Source organism: Ranitomeya variabilis, chromosome 8, assembly GCF_051348905.1.
Source record: "Ranitomeya variabilis isolate aRanVar5 chromosome 8, aRanVar5.hap1, whole genome shotgun sequence".
Classification (NCBI taxonomy): Eukaryota; Metazoa; Chordata; class Amphibia; order Anura; family Dendrobatidae; genus Ranitomeya; species Ranitomeya variabilis.
This window is the reverse complement of record NC_135239.1, coordinates 28,463,920-28,483,740: the sequence shown is the minus strand read 5'-3', so window position 1 is coordinate 28,483,740 and position 19,821 is coordinate 28,463,920. Positions and strand designations below refer to the sequence as shown.

The window sequence follows — 19,821 nt, the reverse complement described above, 5'->3', positions numbered from 1 at the left end:
GTTATCATTATGCCCGCATGCATCTACCACTAGGTGGAGCCACAGACAATGGATCTGAGCTCCCCCTAGTGGCAGCTTCTGGTATGACATAAAATAAATCGAGAAATGGTTCAATATAGGGCATTTTCGTAATATGGGCCCCATAGACATTCACTCAATAGGGGAAATGTGGCTTTATGGTTTACTTTTTTTAAAAACTTAATCTCGTGAGTACTAGGTAATTTTTTGGCTTTTGATTTTTTAAACCCCAGCATAGCATATGGTAGGGGTTAAAACACAGATTTCAGAGACGCCTCTCTTATCAAGCTCTGTGCTTTTGTTTTCCTTATCATTGCCTGGATACAGCAGTGTGTGCCTCCTGGTCCGACTCCACCCCCTTCTGTGATAAGCCCCTCACTGTCTATGGACTTTGTACATGCAGAGCCCGGTGTGGGCGGGGCTAGCTTCCTCAGCTCTGCTTCATTGCTAAATCTAAAAGCTCTGATCGTGTCAGATCGGCTGCGCCCAGGAAACTAAGTGATACATCGTTGGATTCAGCTCCTCTTTGCCTGTATTACGCTGCTGTCAGATGAGGTAGCAAAAATCTGCTGACCGATTCCCTTTAATTGGTAAATAACATGATATTTTGTTACCGTCATTGCACAGCGAGTCCCACTCTGCACCCGACATTCGGATATGATATTATCTGTATACCCGAATCGTGGGAAGAAATAATAGCATTATAATGCACAAGCCACCTTTATCTGATCATTTCAGTGCCAAATTTCCCCTTCTATGTTGTTAACGCATGTCATGATTCTTGGCACAAAATGCACAGTAGAGCAGACCATTATCATTCAGGGAAACCAAATATTCTGACAGACCCCCAGGTCTTTTTAGATGACAACTTGTCAGTAAAATAAGATGTTATGGATGAAAGGCGTGAGAGCTGTGGAGATTTCACCTGGTCCATAAGCCATGGAGTAGATTTTAGCCTGCGGAATGACTAAAACACTCACTGATCACCACCATAAACATAGTGTTTCGGATGCCAAAAGCTCGACAACTGGAACTATAACACCCAGCATGCCCTTATAGAAACAGGTTGGAGTCTACCGCCCACCCCTACTGGTACATCACACTGACTGGTTTTCTTTTTCCTTCAAGGGAACACTTGGTCCATCAGGAAGCATTGGAGACATGGGTCCGCCTGGAGAAGCAGTATGTTTATTCTTCCTTTTATATTATACTATTGATTTTTAGCTTCTCGTTATGTGTATATCCCCAATATATGCAATATATACGCACATTACATTTACAATCAAGCCTCACTGAATCATAGAGAGAACATACAAGCGCCAAGCCGATGTAACAATCCACTGTGCCTATTGACATATGATTTCTGCATACCCCATTTATCAAGCACTTTATGCCAGTTTGGGTGTAAACTAATCCCAAAAAGTTGCAGATTGTGCAAAAACTTGCAAAAAGTGAGTTTTATACCAGGCTTGCCAAAACACGAACAAGTGTGCGTGACATACTAGGAGGGTTCGTGACCGAACATATAGTGACACTGTCCAATCAGTGATGATTATTCAGGGTCACACCTTATATTGTTATTCCCAAAATCACAATGTGGTCTTATAATAATAGACATACACTCACTGGCCACTTTATTAGGTACACCTGTCCAACTTCTTGTTAACACTTAATTTCTAATCAGCCAATCACATGGCGGCAACTCAGTGCATTTAGGCATGTAGACATGGTCAAGACAATCTCCTGCAGTTCAAACCGAGCATCAGTATGGGGAAGAAAGGTGATTTGAGTGCCTTTGAACGTGGCATGGTTGTTGGTGCCAGAAGGGCTGGTCTGAGTATTTCAGAAACTGCTGATCTACTGGGATTTTCACGCACAACCATCTCTAGGGTTTACAGAGAATGGTCCGAAAAAGAAAAAAAATCCAGTGAGCGGCAGTTCTGTGGGCGGAAATGCCTTGTTGATGCCAGAGGTCAGAGGAGAATGGGCAGACTGGTTCGAGCTGATAGAAAGGCAACAGTGACTCAAATCGCCACCCGTTACAACCAAGGTAGGCCTAAGAGCATCTCTGAACGCACAGTGCGTCGAACTTTGAGGCAGATGGGCTACAGCAGCAGAAGACCACACCGGGTATCACTCCTTTCAGCTAAGAACAGGAAACTGAGGCTACAATTTGTACAAGCTCATCGAAATTGGACAGTAGAAGATTGGAAAAACGTTGCTTGGTCTGATGAGTCTCGATTTCTGCTGCGACATTCGGATGGTAGGGTCAGAATTTGGCGTAAACAACATGAAAGCATGGATCCATCCTGCCTTGTATGGAGCATCTTTGGGATGTGCAGCCGACAAATCTGCGGCAACTGTGTGATGCCATCATGTCAATATGGACCAAAATCTCTCAGGAATGCTTCCAGCACCTTGTTGAATCTATGCCACGAAGAATTGAGGCAGTTCTGAAGGCAAAAGGGGGTCCAACCCGTTACTAGCATGGTGTACCTAATAAAGTGGCCGGTGAGTGTATATATTTAATAATTTGTGACATTATAATCAATTTTTTAAAATCTGCCCCATTTTGAATGTATCATCCCTAAGGTTGCCCCTCCAGACTCTGATCTACCCACCAATGTTAAAAGTCCTGCTGTAGTTCCAGCTCATGGACAGTCATGGGAAGTGAAGTGTCTCTCAGTCCGCTTCCTGCCAGCATAGCGCTGCTGTGGGACATTTCTAGAACAGAGTTGTACCTGTGAGGATTGATAATACGCAAAGGAGCGGAGCTTCCTCCATTACAGTGCAAAACTTATACTTGGAAGCAGTATTGTGCCCGTGTGTTGGTAACTAAAAAGAGCAATATACTGCAGGATGGGGCTGTATATAGAGGGGCTGAAAGGAGTGATATACTGCAAGATGGGGCTACATATAGAGGGGCTGATAGGAATGATATCCTGCATGATGGTGAAGTATGTAGAGGGGCTGAGAGGAGTGATATTGTTGTGAACTCTGTTTTCAGGCTCCCTCTTGTGGTCACTGGTGGTATGGTGTGACTTTTGCTTTTGGCTCCCCCTGGTGGCTTTGTTTGTTATCCTGCTGGTCTCTGGCTATCAGCTGGTTCGTTATCCTCTGGGAGGTTCCTATATAGCTCTGTTTCACTTCCACTTGTTGCCGGCTGTCGATGTAATCAGTGCTACTCAGATTCCTTCTGACTACCTTGCTCCCAGCCCATCCAGGACAAGCTAAGTTTTGTTTGCTCATTTTTTGATCAGCAGTGTTTATCATGTTTTCTTGTCCAGCTTGCTAAAATGTGATTCCCTCGCTTGCTGGTTGCTCTAGTGGACTGAGTTTCTCCCCACACACCGTTAGCTGGTGTGTGGGTTCTTGAAATTTCAGGATGGATATTTTGTAAGGGTTTTTTATTGATCGCATAGACCCCTGCTCTATTTTCTGCTTTCTAGTACTAGTGGGCCTCTTTTGCTGAATCTGATTTCATCCCTATGTATGTGCCTTCTTCTTACTTCACCGTTAATATTTGTTGGGGCCTTCTATATCTTTGGGGATTATTTATCTGGAGGCAAGCGAGGTCTTTCTTTCTCTTTAGGGGTAGCTAGTTCCTCAGGCTGGCTCGAGACTTCTAGGAATTTTTTAGGCACGTTCACCGGCTACCTCTAGTTGTGTTGGATAGGTTCAGATTTGCGATCAGTCCAGTTACCATCTCCCTAGAGCTTGTCCTAAGTTTATTCACTTGCTGGTCTATTTGTGATCCTCAGCCACTAAGGATCATAACATGATATACTGTAGGATGGGGCTGTATATAGAGGGGCTGAGAGGAGTGATATCTTGCATGATGGTGAAGTATGTAGAGGGGCTGAGAGGAGTGATATACTGCAGGATGGGGCTGTATATAGAGGGGCTGAGAGGAGTGATATCTTGCATGATGGTGAAATATGTAGAGGTGCTGAGAGGAGTGATATACTGTAGGATGCGGCTGTATATAGAGGGGCTGAAAGGAGTGATATCTTGCATGATGGTGAAGTATGTAGAGGAGCTGAGAGGAGTGATATACTGCAGGATGGGGCTGTATATAGAGGGGCTGAGAGGAGTGATATCTTGCATGATGATGAAGTATATAGAGGGGTTGAGGGGAGTTATGTATTGCAGGATGGGGCTGTATATAGAGAGCCTGAGAGGAGTGATATACTGCAAGGTAGAGCTGCATATAGAGGGGCTGATATGAGTGATATCCTGCATGATGGTGAAGTATGTAGAGGGGCTGAGAGGTGTGATATACTGTAGGATGGGGCTGTATATAGAGGGGCTGAGAGGAGTGATACCTTGCATGATGGTGAAGTATGTAGAGGGGCTGAGAGGAGTGATATACTGCAGGATGGGGCTGTATATAGAGATAGAGAGAGGCTGAGATGATATACTACAGGATGTGGCAGTGTATGAAAGGAGTTGAGCTGTTTGTTGCCTGCTGCTGAGAGATAAGTAATGCGATACTGGATATTCCTCTCTATTTCCACATATGACAGAAGAAAAATATCGGCCACATGCACCAACATAGCAGCATTTTCAACTTCACATCACTGGTCTGTCAGCAGCAGGCAACAAACGCAGCTCAGTACTGTACTCTCTAGTCATTACATCTTCTACTGTGGAGATTTGTAGGGCAGCTGAGCTCTGCTGAAAACAGCTAACAATTATGTAAAACCACACAAGCAGCGATACTAATGCAGACTGCAGAATAAAAAAATGGCTAGGCGGGGTACTTTACAGAAGCAGACAGTGCACAGAGGCATAAGGTGAATTCTACTCTTCCAAGTAAGTGACACATCGCTGGAATCAGAGTCTCTGCCCCTAAATCATACTGCTCTTAGATTATATAGCAAAACCTGGTGACAGATTCCCCTTATGAAATCCGGCTATTTAAAGTGTCCACTATAGGGAGCTCTCAATGTTATTTCTACATTTAGTTTGACTATATATGGGTTCATTTCTACCTTTGCAGGTTCATTTTTTAGACTTTCCAATAATCTTACTCATTAGATACAGCCAATATAGAACAAATTTGCAGCGTGTTTCCTGCCCACTATAATGTGCATCCTGCCTTACACAATAATATCCAAGAAGTATCATTTCTCCTTGCGGAGATTGACCTGCTAAGCATGCCAAGATGAGGAGACTTAAAGCCGCAATGCTCCTATAGGAAATATGCTAATTATGCAAATTGTCTCTTCAGAGAGGAAGAGAACTAGAACTCTAGTGCCACCTATTGGAAGTAGCAATCCTACAAGTCAATGTCGACCCTTTAACGAGACACTAAGAATTCCCAGCTCGCCACTTAGTGTTCATAGCTGGTACTGCAATCATGTCACTTTACTCGGCTGCAGCACATCTGTAAAACGCTGACTCTTTGATCGATGACTGTTGACCAGCGCCTGCCGGCAAGAGGTTACTCTGGTATAAAGGAAGGAAACAAGCAACGCTGCAATGTTTTGCTATCAAATCTCAATGACTTTGCCATACATATTTGTACTACTCCATGACCCAGAAAAGCAGATTGATTAGTTTGCCATTTGTAATAGAGTTTCTTTGCTTCTGGATAATTTAAAGAACAATATCCCTTTCATGAGGAATTCACAAAGTGTACGGAGTAATTCATAGCAGATTGACAAATCCCATTGAAGATCATTTTGCCAGAATTTTACCAGATGTTTATAATTTGTTCAATTATAAACCAAATGTCCTCGGGTCCAACCCATCAGACCCCACAGGCCCGTCTGTAAATACTGCAGTGCTTGTGAGCTCCAGCCAATGGCCGTGTTTATTCTATCCTCCGAATATTAAAGGAACATTGCCTAAGCCATAGAACAAACAGATTTCCCATTATACTATGATCTTAAAATACTCTACTTTTCTGGTTTACACACAATTAATATATGATTTGTCCTAAATGTTAGGGGCCAAAGGGACCACAAGGAGATGCAGGTCCACCTGGAGAAACAGGTCCAGAGGTAAGTTCAGCCTATATGTCTACTTATCGCTTGTAAGAAATCAGAATATTAGCCATTACTAGATACATCTTCGGAAAGCACAGTCTTTTTAAAAAGCATATCATCTATCCATTCACCTAAAACCCATAGTAAAGCACAGTCTTGCTACTTTAATCCCCTACATCAAGGTAATACTGCTTTTAAGTCACATATCCATCTAATTAGTCCATAAAGTCTCCCGATTCTCATGCTTTATAACTTACCATCCACTTTTTCAGTGGGTGCTTCCTTTTGATCAGTATTTTGCCAGCACAATAGGAACTGGGACTTACTTTCCCTTATTTTTTAGCATTTATTGCACCTGCCAATGTCCAATGGCTTCCCTGTCCTGAAATGAAAGCCATTCTCCGTGTTATACCTGTGTGCAATGTGACAAACAGGAAAGCAAAAGCAGAGACAAAGACCCACACCCTCTTCCTGTAAAGAGACACTCACCCCCTCTCACTGTAGAGAAACAAAGACCCCCACACACACTTACTGTAGAGAGACAAAGACCCCCCACACTTACTGTAGAGAGACAAAGGCCCCCCACACTTAGTGTAGAGAGACAAAGACCCCCCACACTTACTGTAGAGAGACAAAACCCCACCCCACTTACTGTAGAGAGACAAAGACCCGCCCCCGACTTACTGTAGAGCGACAAAGACCCCCCGACTTACTGTAGAGAGACAAAGACCCCCGCCCACTTACTGTAAAGACAAAGACTTGTTTCACTTACTGTATAGACAAAGAACGTTTCACTTACTGAAAAGAGACAAAGATTTTCCCCCACTTACTGTAGTGAGAGACCATGATACGTCCCGACTTACTGTAGAGAGACTGACCCACCCTCACTTACTGTAGAGACTGACCCACCCCCACTTACTGTAGAAAGACTGACCCACCCCCACTTACTGTAGAGAGACTGACCCACCCCCACTTACTGTAGAGACTGACCCACCCCCACTTACTGTAGAGAGACTGACCCACCCCCAATTACTGTAGAGAGACTGACCCACCCCTACTTACTGTAGAGAGAATGACCTCCCACCACTTACTGTAGAGAGACAATGACTCACCCCCACTTACTGTAGAGAGACAATGACTCACCCCTACTTACTGTAGAGAATGACCTCCCACCACTTACTGTAGAGAGACAATGACTCACCCCTACTTACTGTAGAGAGAATGACCTCCCACCACTTACTGTAGAGAGACAATGACTCACCCCCACTTACTGTAGAGAGACAATGACTCACCCCTACTTACTGTAGAGAATGACCTCCCACCACTTACTGTAGAGAGACAATGACTCACCCCTACTTACTGTAGAGAGACAATGACCACTCCCTATTTACTGTAGAGCAACCAAGACCCGCCCCCACTTACTGTAGAGAGACAATGACTCACCCCCACTTACTGTAGAGAGAAAATGACCCGCCCCCACTTACTGTAGAGCGACAATAACCCGTCTCTACTTACTGTAGAGCAACCAAGACACGCCCTCACTTACTGTAGAGAGAAAATGACCCGCCCCCACCTACTGTAGAGAAACAATGACTCACCCCCACTTACTGTAGAGAGAAAATGACCCGCCCCCACTTACTGTAGAGCGACAATAACCCGTCTCTACTTACTGTAGAGCAACCAAGACGCCCCCACTTACTGTAGAGAGAAAATGACCCGCCCCACCTACTGTAGAGAGACAATGACTCACCCCCACTTACTGTAGAGAGAAAATGACCCGCCCCCACTTACTGTAGAGACAATAACCCGTCCCTACTTACTGTAGAGCGACCAAGACCCGCCCCCACTTACTGTAGAGAGAAAATGACCCGCCCTCACTTACTGTAGAGAGAAAATGACCCGCCCCCACTTACTCGAAGGGCAGCACGGTGGCGCAGTGGATAGCACAGCAGCCTTGCAGCGCTGGAGTCCTGGGTTCAAGCCCCACAAAGGACAACATCTGCAAAGAGTTTGTATGTTCTCTCCGTGTTTGTGTGGGTTTCCTCCGGGTACTCCGGTTTCCTCCCACATTCCAAAGACATACTGTTAGGGAATTTAGATTGTGAGCCCCAACGGGGACAGTGACGATAATGTGTGCAAACTGTAAAGCGCTGCGTAATATGTTAGCGCTATATAAAAAATAAAGATTATTATTATTATTATTACTGTAGAGAGACAATGACTCACCCCCACTTACTGTAGAGAGACAATGACTCACCCCCACTTACTGTAGAGAGACAATGACCCGTCCCTACTTACTGTAGAGCAACCAAGACCCGTCCCCAACTTAATGTAGAGACCAAGACTTGTTTCACTTACTGTAGAGACTAAGACCCGTTGTCATGATGCAGTCCGGGGTTTGTTTCTGATTGTTCTCTCCCCGGGATGGTCATGTGGGGGCTAATCTTCCTTGACTCATTTTGGGATCAGTCTAACTATTTCAGTCCGCTGTTACCTACAAGCAGTGTCAGTTATAGTTCCTGTCTTTGGCTTGAGCAACTGACCCGTTATACCCTGTTTTGTCCTCTGCCTGTTTACTTAGGTCCCATTCCTGTGTTTCCCTGTGACTTCGCTCGTTGTAGTACTTGCTCTCCGTGTTGTTTGGTATTTGACTCGGCTTGTCCTCTGACCTGTTTGACTGTCTTGCGTCTCTGGCTTTCCGGCTCCCGATCGGCTCTGACTTCTTTGGCTTGTTTCTGACCACGTGTAGTGCTGTGACCTCTGGTACTTAGTTCCCTCTCTGTTGCTGACCCGGCTTTTTCTGACTACTCTTTCGCCACCTAGTGGCTCCTGCCTGCTGCTCTGTGATTTCACTGTGAGTGTACCTGTTTTCCTTCACCCGCACCCCCTGGTGGAGGTTGTGTGCTACTGCGCTGCAGCAGGCATTACACCCATTTCACTTACTGAAGAGAGACAAAATCTTTCCCCCACTTACTGTAGTGAGAGACCATGATCTGCCCCACACTTATTGTAGAGAGTCAAAGACCTGCCAAACATTTAATGTAGAGACAAAGACTTGTTTCACTTACTGTAGAGACAAAGACCCATTTCACTTATTGAAGAGAAACAAAGACTTTCCCACACTTACTGTAGTGAGAGACAATGACCGGCCCCCACTTACTGTAGAGTGACACATACAGGTGTTTTTACTTCTTTGCCATCATTACTGTGGCTGTGAAGAAAGGGAGCCTTTTGAAAATTTACAACACCCGAGAGGCTTTGGGCCAACCTTCCATTTCTCTGTTGGCAGCCATATGGGGCCATGTGGTATATTATTCACTGTTCCATAAAATAGTCAACAAATCAACTACATTTTTGTGAGATCAATATGAAATTGTTCACTATGGTGCTCCAGCTAATGGTGGGAATTTATTAATACCTTGCTACTTTTTTGGGGTTTAGAAACGTTGTAAAACAGCGCACAATATGTTAGGAAATCTCCTCTCATGGCATCGAGCTTACCAGAAAGTAGAAACACTCATTACCCAGACCCTACATGGATGATTTGTCATCCCTTTGAATATTTTGTTTACTGACTTCACAAATGAGTGATGAATTAATCTGTATTGACATCATATAATGTTACACAGGGGCCACCTGGAAGTGAAGGAGATGCTGGTCCTCAAGGAGATCCTGGCATGAAGGTGGGACATTTGATGGAGACATTATATGTAGTATGCACTCTTTTTAGAAGACCACCCATTTACCTAGGGTAGATTTTCTGTGACGGATTTTCAGTTCAATCACATACAATACTAGACTTGTTCTTTGAGGATTCCACCCATCTAGAAGATCCACCTTTTAAGACAATTTTGGGTGGATGCCTCAAAGAGGTTTCAGTGTCTACCAGTGTTTCCAATGTAAGACACCATACACAATGCCAAGTGTCTGCCGGGGTAATGTAAAGCCACGACCAGGCTCCATGTCTGGAATGATAAAGCAAATGTCCCGGGTAACAAGGTTTTAATGGTTTGACCTTGGTCCCAATGAAGGGAAATTTCAATGCAAAAACATAATATAATATTTAAGAAAAATGGTTTCTAGCCAGTTTGGTGAAAACTTATTCATTTTTATTTTGGAACTATTATAACTGATGGAAATGGGGTGTTAATTAAATGGGCATGACTTAAAAGAGAATGGGTCATCAGAAAATGATCTATTGTTTAAGTCAGGTTTTTATTATAAATGTTTTTAGAATGTTTGATAATGTAAAAAGATTTAAAAAAAAAATGAAATATTCAGAGTGGCCACCAAGCTTAATAGAAGACTGCTACTTCCTATTCTTTGTATTAGTAACAATAGACAAACTCAGATTTTGCCCAGATTAAGGCATGCCCAGATAACACTTCTATACAAAGTTCATTGTGAAGGAAAGGGGAGGAGGGGAGCTGTGACATCACCTACTGAGCATCGAGGATCGTATGTGAAATACTGTGTATAGCGATGTTACCTTTCCTTCTAATCCTGTCTGTGATGATAATGATGAAACTACTGAAAAGTTATTTGTACCGGACTGGAAGTACAAGTCTAGTACTGGGCCTAGTGGCCATTGAGAAAATTGCAGAACTTCTGATATGTATAGATAAAATAAATAAATAAATAAATATATACTCACACCATATAGTTAGTGATATGGAAAACTGAAAAAGAAAAAATAATTATCAAAATTAAAAATATTAAAAAAGTAACAGAAAAGCCTGATTTAAACTATAAGTCATTTTCTGATGACACATTCCCTCTAACAATTCTGTACACAGGGGAAAGGAATGGGGGCTCATAGCTATGTCTCCTAGGACACATTGGGGGCTTTCCTAATATATTTCCATGTTCTAATTGCAATATAAGACAAACCAAGTCTAAAGGAAATCACCGGCCTAAGAAAACTACTGCTGGGATATTTTTTTTTTTTTGCTTTGTGCATTTTCTGTTTAGTGTTTGTATCATTTTTACTATTTATTATGCTTTTTATTGAAAATTTGCTGTAATGCAAAGAATTTCTGTTTGAAAAATAATCATACAAATTACAGAAGATCGGTGATCACATAAGCACAAAAAAGTGAGAACAATTATGTAATGACATGAGAGTATTAAAGGGAGTCTGTCAGCACAAAGTAACTGTTCAAACCAAGCACAGGCACGGAATGCAGACTTGTCATGGCCGAGCGGTTCTGTTTACCTTCCCACCTACTTGTTTCGCATCTATCTACACCCCCTATTCATTGATTGACAGCTCTGCTTTACTGCAGTCAGAGAAGGGGCAGTGATAGGTGGAAGGTGGACTGCACTGCTTGGCCACGTCAAGGGTGCACTGAGTGCAAGTGCTTGGTTTAATCAGTCATTTTGTGCTCACACTCCCTTAATCATGCATGCATTTTACATCCTACTAAATTCACATGTGACTGTTCATCCTTGATAACTGCAGGGAGACATCGGAAGTATCGGTAACACAGGGGCAACAGGAGAGCCGGGAGTACGGGTAAGTCATTGTGGTTTGAAATTTGCCCAACAAAGTGCAATCAGAAATCCAAAATTTTCCCCGGCAGAGCGACCATACCACAGGCAGAAGTATCGCAGTGGGATCTTGCCGTCAACCGTCTGCTCCTTGGGGTGGGGGCGTGCACTTTTTTCTCGATGTCACATTGATTAGTGGGTTGATGATTGTCACATAATTAATACATTGATGCCGGTATGTCAATTTTAAACTTTATTTTTTTGTTTTAAATAAAACAGGGAGGACCAGGTCCTGCTGGGGAAGATGGTGTTCAAGGAAAAGACGGCCCAAAGGTAACAGCCACTTCCGAGGTCCTGGGCTCCCCCCTTATTCTAGTAGAAGCCCCCAATGACCCCACCAATGTCTTAGTAACTTTTGAAGTGAATTTTCAGTAACTAGAGATGAGTGCATGGATTAGCTGGACCTGGTCCAGAGGGCAGATCAGTGTTCTGCGGCCGCTGAGCGGGGCCCTATGGATCGCCCCTGCATGCCGACATCTCCGGCTCCTCTTTTGATTAGCCGGTCTGTGACGTTTTGTGTGGGTCACACCGCAACAATGAGGTTCCACCACCCAGCTAATCCAAAGGGGCAACGGGCCATGTCGGCAGGTACTAGGAGGTTCACAGGGCTCCCGTTTAGTTCCTGCTAGCCCAGGGTCCTGCAATTTTATTTGCTCATCTCTACCAGTAACCATTATTATGTACTTCTTTAATTCTGCAAAAATGTTCCTAATTTCTATATAAAAATTGTTTTTGAAGGGTGAACCTGGTGATCCTGGTCTTCAAGGAGAGCATGGAGAAAAGGGGGATGGAGGAATACCAGGCATCCAGGGATCTGGCGGAGAACCAGGCAGATTGGGATTACCGGTATGTGTATTTCTATGTCTAAACGATACATAGAAATGTGTTTTCAGTGACATAACTGATCTAACAAATGGAATTTGTGAAGGGAATGTCCGCCGCTGAACAGTATTTTATCATTATGTTCTTTATTTAAATTAGTCATATTCTTGAGCTGATTAATTTTAATATTATGTCTGTTTTTGACTTCAGAGCTTCATTTCTCCAATACAGATTTCTACATTAGATGCATAGAATGAGCTTTACAGGATACAATTTTGTCTACCTACAGTCACCACTAGGGGGAGCTCACTGCATACTGCTTATACGAAGAGGTCAATAATAACGCAGTATGCGGTACGCTCCCCCTAGTGGTCGCTGCAGAAAGTGTTCATTCTATTTCTAAGCTTGGAGCTTTGTAGCAAAAAACAGAGCTCTGACAACTATCAAGATATATTGTGATTGTTGGACCTGATGGAAAAGAGCTTTTATCGTATAGATTAATTTTCAGTAAGCTTTTGTTTCATGTTCAGAGCTGGAACTTGTATTAAATAACCTGGTACTTGACTCCTTTTTTTTCTACTGTGCATAGCTTACACTAAAGAGCAGCCATTTTTATTAAATATATTGAATACAATAATCATTAGTGTTTGCTTTACCTAACAGGGACCAGAAGGCAAACAAGGAAATCCAGGCCACAGGGGTCGTCCTGGCAAGAAGGTGAGAGCCCCCTTAACATGGCACAACTCCAACACCTCGTACTACACATCTGAAACAGAGTCTTTAGGTGTCCAACATGCATTATTAAGGGACTTCTCCAAAAACATCTATAACCTATCCACAGGACAGATGATAAGTGTATTAACGCTGGGGGCCTCTGCTGGAACCCCACCGAATAACCGTGGGACTGACAGTGAATGCTGAGGTTTCTTGGCTCTGTCAGTTCCCGTAGAAAGTGAATGGAGCAGTTCTGCGCACACATTATCTTCGCTTTATTATAAAAGGAAAAATGGGTCCCCCATTCTCTTAATTGGTTATACCGTTATCATATATTTATCACCTATTGTGCAGAAGTGATTAATGCTGATTATGGGCCACCCCTTTAAATGCTTTTGGGCCACCCCTTTAAGTGCCTTAAAGGGAATCTGTCAGCAGGTTTCTGCCATGTAATCTGAAGACAGCATATTGTAGGGGTTAAGACACAGATTTCAGCAATGCCTCTCTTATTAAGCTCCAGGTTTTGTTTGCTTACAATGATTGTTTTAGCACCAGTAGCTTATCATTGCTAACCGTTGATAGGCAGCCCACTGTCTATGGACTTTGTATATTTAGAGCCTGGTGTGGGCGGGGCTAGCTTTCTCAGCTCTGCTTCATTGCTAAATCTAAAAGCTCTGATTGTGTGAGAATGGCTGCACCCAGTAATCTAAGTGATACATCGTTGGATTCAGCTTCTCTTTGCCTACATCAGGCTGATCTCAGATGAGGTAGCAAAAACCTGCTGACAGATTCCCTTTAAGTATTAGCACTAGCAATGTAAGACTTCATTATGGGTTTCATTACTTTTGACTGCAAAAATAGCAACGCAAAAAGGATCCCATATCCAGTGAATGGAGTCTGCTGGTTGCTGTTTGGACCAGTTTGATGGATCTGACTTCTATTATAAACAGAATCCATGATGCCAGTGCGGACATGGCCTTAAACAGGTTCATTCAAGAACACCATCTATTGCCTATTCACAGGGTAAATGACTGCCGGAGCCCGACTGATGGCACTCTCACTGATTCCCCATGTGAATAAATACAAAGAGCCCAATTCACCATTTTCTGCCTTTCCGAATTCACTATTCGTTTTTGGTCACGTGATAGTCGTTGTCGTTTTCTGCTCAAAATTCATAAATATGGTGCACATGGTTCATGAATTTTGCGCAAAATCAAAAAATCATACAATTTTCAGGTGTATTTAAAGACTTAAAATCAGTCCAGGAGTAGGGAGGGGGGACTGGAGAACATTTACACACAAATTTTGTGACTTTTTAAAAATTGGATCTGTGGAACAGTTAGTGCACGTATGTGACCACTGCTTCCATTGACATACATGTACATATCCGTCTACATGGGGGGGTTGGACCACCATTCCTGTGATCAATGAGAGTCCCAGGAGTTGGGCCCCCAGTGATCATACATTTATTGGCTTCTTAGTACTTTTATACCTTCAGTGTGTAGAAATTAGTCCATCACACAGGGAATAGTAGATATTGACCAGCATACACACTGGACGTATGACCAGAACCATATATTATGGTAATAATTCCATAGGTGCTGTCCTGAAACACTTTCAGAGTCCAGAATGGTCTAATTATTATTGGGTCTTATTACACTTCCACATGTCAAAGTCTAAGAAATCTAAATATATTGTAAAACCTCCCCCCCCAAAAAACTAATTTTTGGTAACGTTCCCTATAGGCAGACAAAGGACAGACTGGGCCGGTTGGAGAGAGTGGAAGTATCGGTGACACAGGAATGTCGGGAGAATCAGGGCCAAAAGGATCTCGGGGCACGAGAGGACCACTGGTGGGTATAGCCGAAGGTGGAGGAAAGCAAAGAACCATCTTCGCGTCATCAGATGTAAAAGAAAAACGGAGAAAACAAAAAGCAACATAAAACCGCCTATGATTGTGTCTACGGTATAAACTCCGTGTTTAGATCAAAGGACGGTAATTACGAGAGCCGAAGAAGACATTCCTCTTCCTCATTATTTAAGGGGGCAAAACTCTGAGAATTGTTCTTATCTCACCGCATAGTTAGATGTCGTATTTACTTCAGGCGGGATAAATTAAGGAAGACTACAATCAGATGCCCAATTACCAAGAACACAACAAGGCAGGAAGCTTTGTGCCATATGTAAAGTCATTGTGATTTGCTTGTATTTGGACAGGGGCATTTAGGAGCCATGGGACCAGAAGGAGAGCCTGGGATCCCAGGATATGGGGTAAGAAGTTTGACCTTTTTATATATTTTTTTTTGTTGACTTTATGTTGCTTCTTTTTTCATTATAAGGTGATATAGATAGGGGAGAGGTTCTACATAAAAAGACCGGAAACAGGGGTGTCTCTCTGTTTTATGGCAGCACCTCTCATCATCTGTATGCCAAATATCTCCTCATGGGAGAAATGTTAACCAATTATCCCCGATGCCGAATCTTCAACTTCCAGGATAAAAAGCTATGGTGCGTTTAGCAAATTATGTTTTCCCATAAAGAACATAAAACACCTATCCACAGTATAGGCGATGGTGATAAATGTGTGATCATTGGGGGTCTGATAACTGGGACCCCTACTGGTTACAAGAATAACAGGGATCCCAAAGTCCACTGTGTCCATGGCGTAGTTGTGAGCATGTGCGCCTACCGCTCCCCCACACATGCTCACTACCTCTCCACTCACAAAACGGACTTTACCCCAATCTTTTCTGTGTGGGAATTGGTTGGGCACTGAGCAGTCAAGATAATTAACTCTTCATCCCCGGCCCAAAAAACAAATCTATCCTGATATTGCGGAAGACGTGAGACAGGAGCACCACACATTCTCCCTGGATAAGGGAATATGTACCAAGAGTGGGGAAATTAATGGTGCTTTTACATGGAACCATCTACTATATAATTGTCTAAGGGTCACTTCCGTCTGTCTGTTTTTCTGTCTGTCTGTCACGGATATTCATTGGTCGCGGCCTCTGTCTGTCATGGAAATCCAAGTCGCTGACTGGTCGCGGCAAAACGGCCACGACCAATCAGCGACGGGCACAGTCCGGCGGCAAAATGGCCGCTCCTTACTCCCCGCAGTCAGTGCCCGCTCCATAATCCCCTCCAGTCAGCGCTCACACAGGGTTAATGGCAGCGGTAACGGACCGCGTTATGCCGCGGTGTAACACACTCCGTTACCGCTGCTATTAACCCTGTGTGACCAAGTTTTTACTATTGATGCTGCCTATGCGGCATCAATAGTTAAAAGATCTAATGTTAAAAATAATAATAAAAAATCATTATATACTCACCGTCCGTCAGCCCCCGGATCAGGAACAGGCCTTCCCCGCTCCTCGCGACGCTCCGGTGACCGCTCCATGCATTGCGGTCTCGCGAGATGATGACGTAGCGGTCTCGCGAGACCGCTACTTCATCATCTCGCGAGACCGCAATGCACTCTTGGGACCGGAGCGCGTGAGGAGCGTCGGTAACCGCTTCGCCTGGATCCGGGGCCAACGGAAGGTGAGTATATAACTATTTTTTATTTTAATTATTTTTTTTAACAGGGATATGATGCCCACATTGCTATATACTACGTGGGCTGTGCAAAATAATACGTGGGCTGTGCAATATAATACGTGGGCTGTTATATACTACGTGGGCTGTGCAATATACTATTTGGCTGTGCAATGTACTGCGTGGGCTGTGCTATATACTACGTGGGCTGTGCAATATAATACGTGGGCTGTGCAATATAATACGTGGGCTGTGCAATATAATACATGGGCTGCTATATACTATGTGGGCTGTGTAATATACTACGTGGGTTGTGCAATATACTGCGTGGGCTGTGCAATACACTACGTGGGCTGTGCTATACACTACGTGGCCTGTGCTATACACTATGTGGGCTGTGATATACACTACGTGGGCTGTGTTATACACTACATGGGCTGTGTTATACACTACGTGGGCTGTGTTATATACTATGTGCGTGGGCTGTTATATACTACGTGAGCTGTGTTATATGCTATGTGGGCTGTTATAAACTACGTGGCTGTGTTATATGCTATGTGGGCTGTTATACACTCCGTGGGCTTTGCTTTATACTCCGTGGTTGTGCAATATACTACGTGGCTGTGTTATGGACTACATGGCTGTGCTATTTACTACGTGGGCTGTTATATACTACGTGGCTGTGCTATATACTACATGGCTGTGTTATTTACTACTTGGGCTGTTATATACTACGTGGCTGTGCTATATACTATGTGGCTGTGCTATTTACTATGTGGGCTGTTATATACTACATGGCTGGCCGCGAACAATCAGCGACAGGCGCAGTCCGGCCGTGAATTGGCGCGGGATTTGAACCACGCTTCGCTAATTGGTCGCGGCCGGCCGAATCCTGTGTATTCAATGTATTATTCTAAAATCTTCATAAATAAACTACATACATATTCTAGAATACCCGATGCGTTAGAATCGGGCTAACATCTAGTAAATTGACATAATCGGCAAGTCCTTAATGATTACAACACATGCATTCATAAACAATGATCTTTTTTTCATTTCCTTTTTATTGTGATCACATGTAAGTAAGATCGCTTGTTTTTCTCCTAAAATTCTCAAAAATGCTGAGGTTTCTATCACTAATGACTATGAGATGCATGTCCGACTGACAAATGGTAACTTTAAGGTCATCATAAAAGATGTGATAAACGAGAAATGAGCAAACTATTGCTGATTAGTTAACAAGAACTGACATTGCGGATCCACATGACCAAAAACCTATATTTTGCAAAAAGCAAAAGGAGTAGCTCCTAATTATTATATAAACCTACACAGAAAAATGGAGCTCTGTACGCAAGCAATAAATATTGTCAGACAGCGTTTTACAAATAATTAAATCACGATTTTATTGACTCGCACAATATCAAAATCTCGGGTAATATAAACCCTCAATGCAATACAACGGACGAATGATGAATGAGGGGAGGGAACAAAAGGAAAGGGTATGCACAGCAAGCTCGCCACGTTCCTCTGAAAGGCACACCAAAGACATGGCATCAGTTATAAATATGACCAATCAGGCCAAGTTAAGCCAAAAAAGAGCACAGATTGTCCATATGATCAACAAGTGGTTAAGTATCCAGTCTAATTGTAATCTAACATCTCCACCATCTGTGTTAGAAGGTTAAAGTGCCAAAAATAGTGCAAAGCAATGGTGAGCTTTTAGATTCCTTACATAAGTGGGGGAGCAGCGTGTCCGGTCGTGTGCACCCAGTGCCCCGACGCGCGTTTCGCGTTGCGGGCTTCTTCGGTAGGTTTATAAAACTATCGCTGATTGCAGAATTATACTTTAAATGGTCAGATTCCTTCTATCAGGCCTTTAACTCCTTCATAACATGTGATGCTACATCATACGTCAGTTTTCCATGTATGGAGCATGGAGGTTACAGCTGTTTTAGAAAACAGCAGCAGGAAGATGCTGGTTAAATATGTATTTGCCGCTGTCAATTAGGACACTTTAATAAGAACAAAACAACATGTTTCAGCCAGCAACAGCCTTCATCGGGTATAATATGTGCTTTTAACATTTAACATTTTTTTAAAGGAAGTTGTCTTTATAGACTGGTGACTCCTGACACATAGCAGGGGTGTGCCTCAATTAATTAGGATTAACGCACCACCCCAATTGAGTCAGAATTATATAATAGTACCGTATATATAAAAAGAAGAAAAAAAAAACATAAAAAATATACAGTGGGGCAAAAAAGTATTTAGTCAGTCAGCAATAGTGCAAGTTCCACCACTTAAAAAGATGAGAGGCGTCTGTAATTTACATCATAGGTAGACCTCAACTATGGGAGACAAACTGAGAAAAAAAAATCCAGAAAATCACATTGTCTGTTTTTTTATCATTTTATTTGCATATTCTGGTGGAAAATAAGTATTTGGTCAGAAACAAAATTTCATCTCAATACTTTGTAATATATCCTTTGTTGGCAATGACAGAGGTCAAACGTTTTCTGTAAGTCTTCACAAGGTTACCACACACTGTTGTTGGTATGTTGGCCCATTCCTCCATGCAGATCTCCTCTAGAGCAGTGATGTTTTTGGCTTTTCGCTTGGCAACACAGACTTTCAACTCCCTCCAAAGGTTTTCTATAGGGTTGAGATCTGGAGACTGGCTAGGCCACTCCAGGACCTTGAAATGCTTCTTACGAAGCCACTCCTTTGTTGCCCTGGCGGTGTGCTTTGGATCATTGTCATGTTGAAAGACCCAGCCACATTTTATCTTCAATGCCCTTGCTGATGGAAGGAGGTTTGCACTCAAAATCTCACGATACATGGCCCCATTCATTCTTTCATGTACCCGGATCAGTCGTCATGGCCCCTTTGCAGAGAAACAGCCCCAAAGCATGATGTTTCCACCACCATGCTTTACAGTAGGTATGGTGTTTGATGGATGCAACTCAGTATTCTTTTTCCTCCAAACACGACAAGTTGTGTTTCTACCAAACAGTTCCAGTTTGGTTTCATCAGACCATAGGACATTCTCTAAAAAACTCCTCTGGATCATCCAAATGCTCTCTAGCAAACTTCAGACGGGCCCGGACATGTACTGGCTTAAGCAGTGGGACACGTCTGGCACTGCAGGATCTGAGTCCATGGTGGCGTAGTGTGTTACTTATGGTAG

At 43.1% G+C, this 19,821-nt stretch overlaps 1 protein-coding gene across 1 annotated transcript in view; it reads left to right on the top strand.

The window, feature by feature from the left end:
* Positions 1 to 19,821, top strand: part of COL24A1 (collagen type XXIV alpha 1 chain) — a 256,293-nt gene that overhangs the window by 194,138 nt on the left and 42,334 nt on the right. Inside the window, exons 32-40 of the mRNA XM_077278882.1 lie at positions 1,147 to 1,200; positions 5,973 to 6,026; positions 9,641 to 9,694; positions 11,473 to 11,526; positions 11,781 to 11,834; positions 12,300 to 12,407; positions 13,047 to 13,100; positions 14,843 to 14,950; positions 15,315 to 15,368. Coding sequence (XP_077134997.1) covers positions 1,147 to 1,200; positions 5,973 to 6,026; positions 9,641 to 9,694; positions 11,473 to 11,526; positions 11,781 to 11,834; positions 12,300 to 12,407; positions 13,047 to 13,100; positions 14,843 to 14,950; positions 15,315 to 15,368 — 594 coding nt within the window. The remainder of the gene's footprint in view (positions 1 to 1,146; positions 1,201 to 5,972; positions 6,027 to 9,640; positions 9,695 to 11,472; positions 11,527 to 11,780; positions 11,835 to 12,299; positions 12,408 to 13,046; positions 13,101 to 14,842; positions 14,951 to 15,314; positions 15,369 to 19,821) is intronic.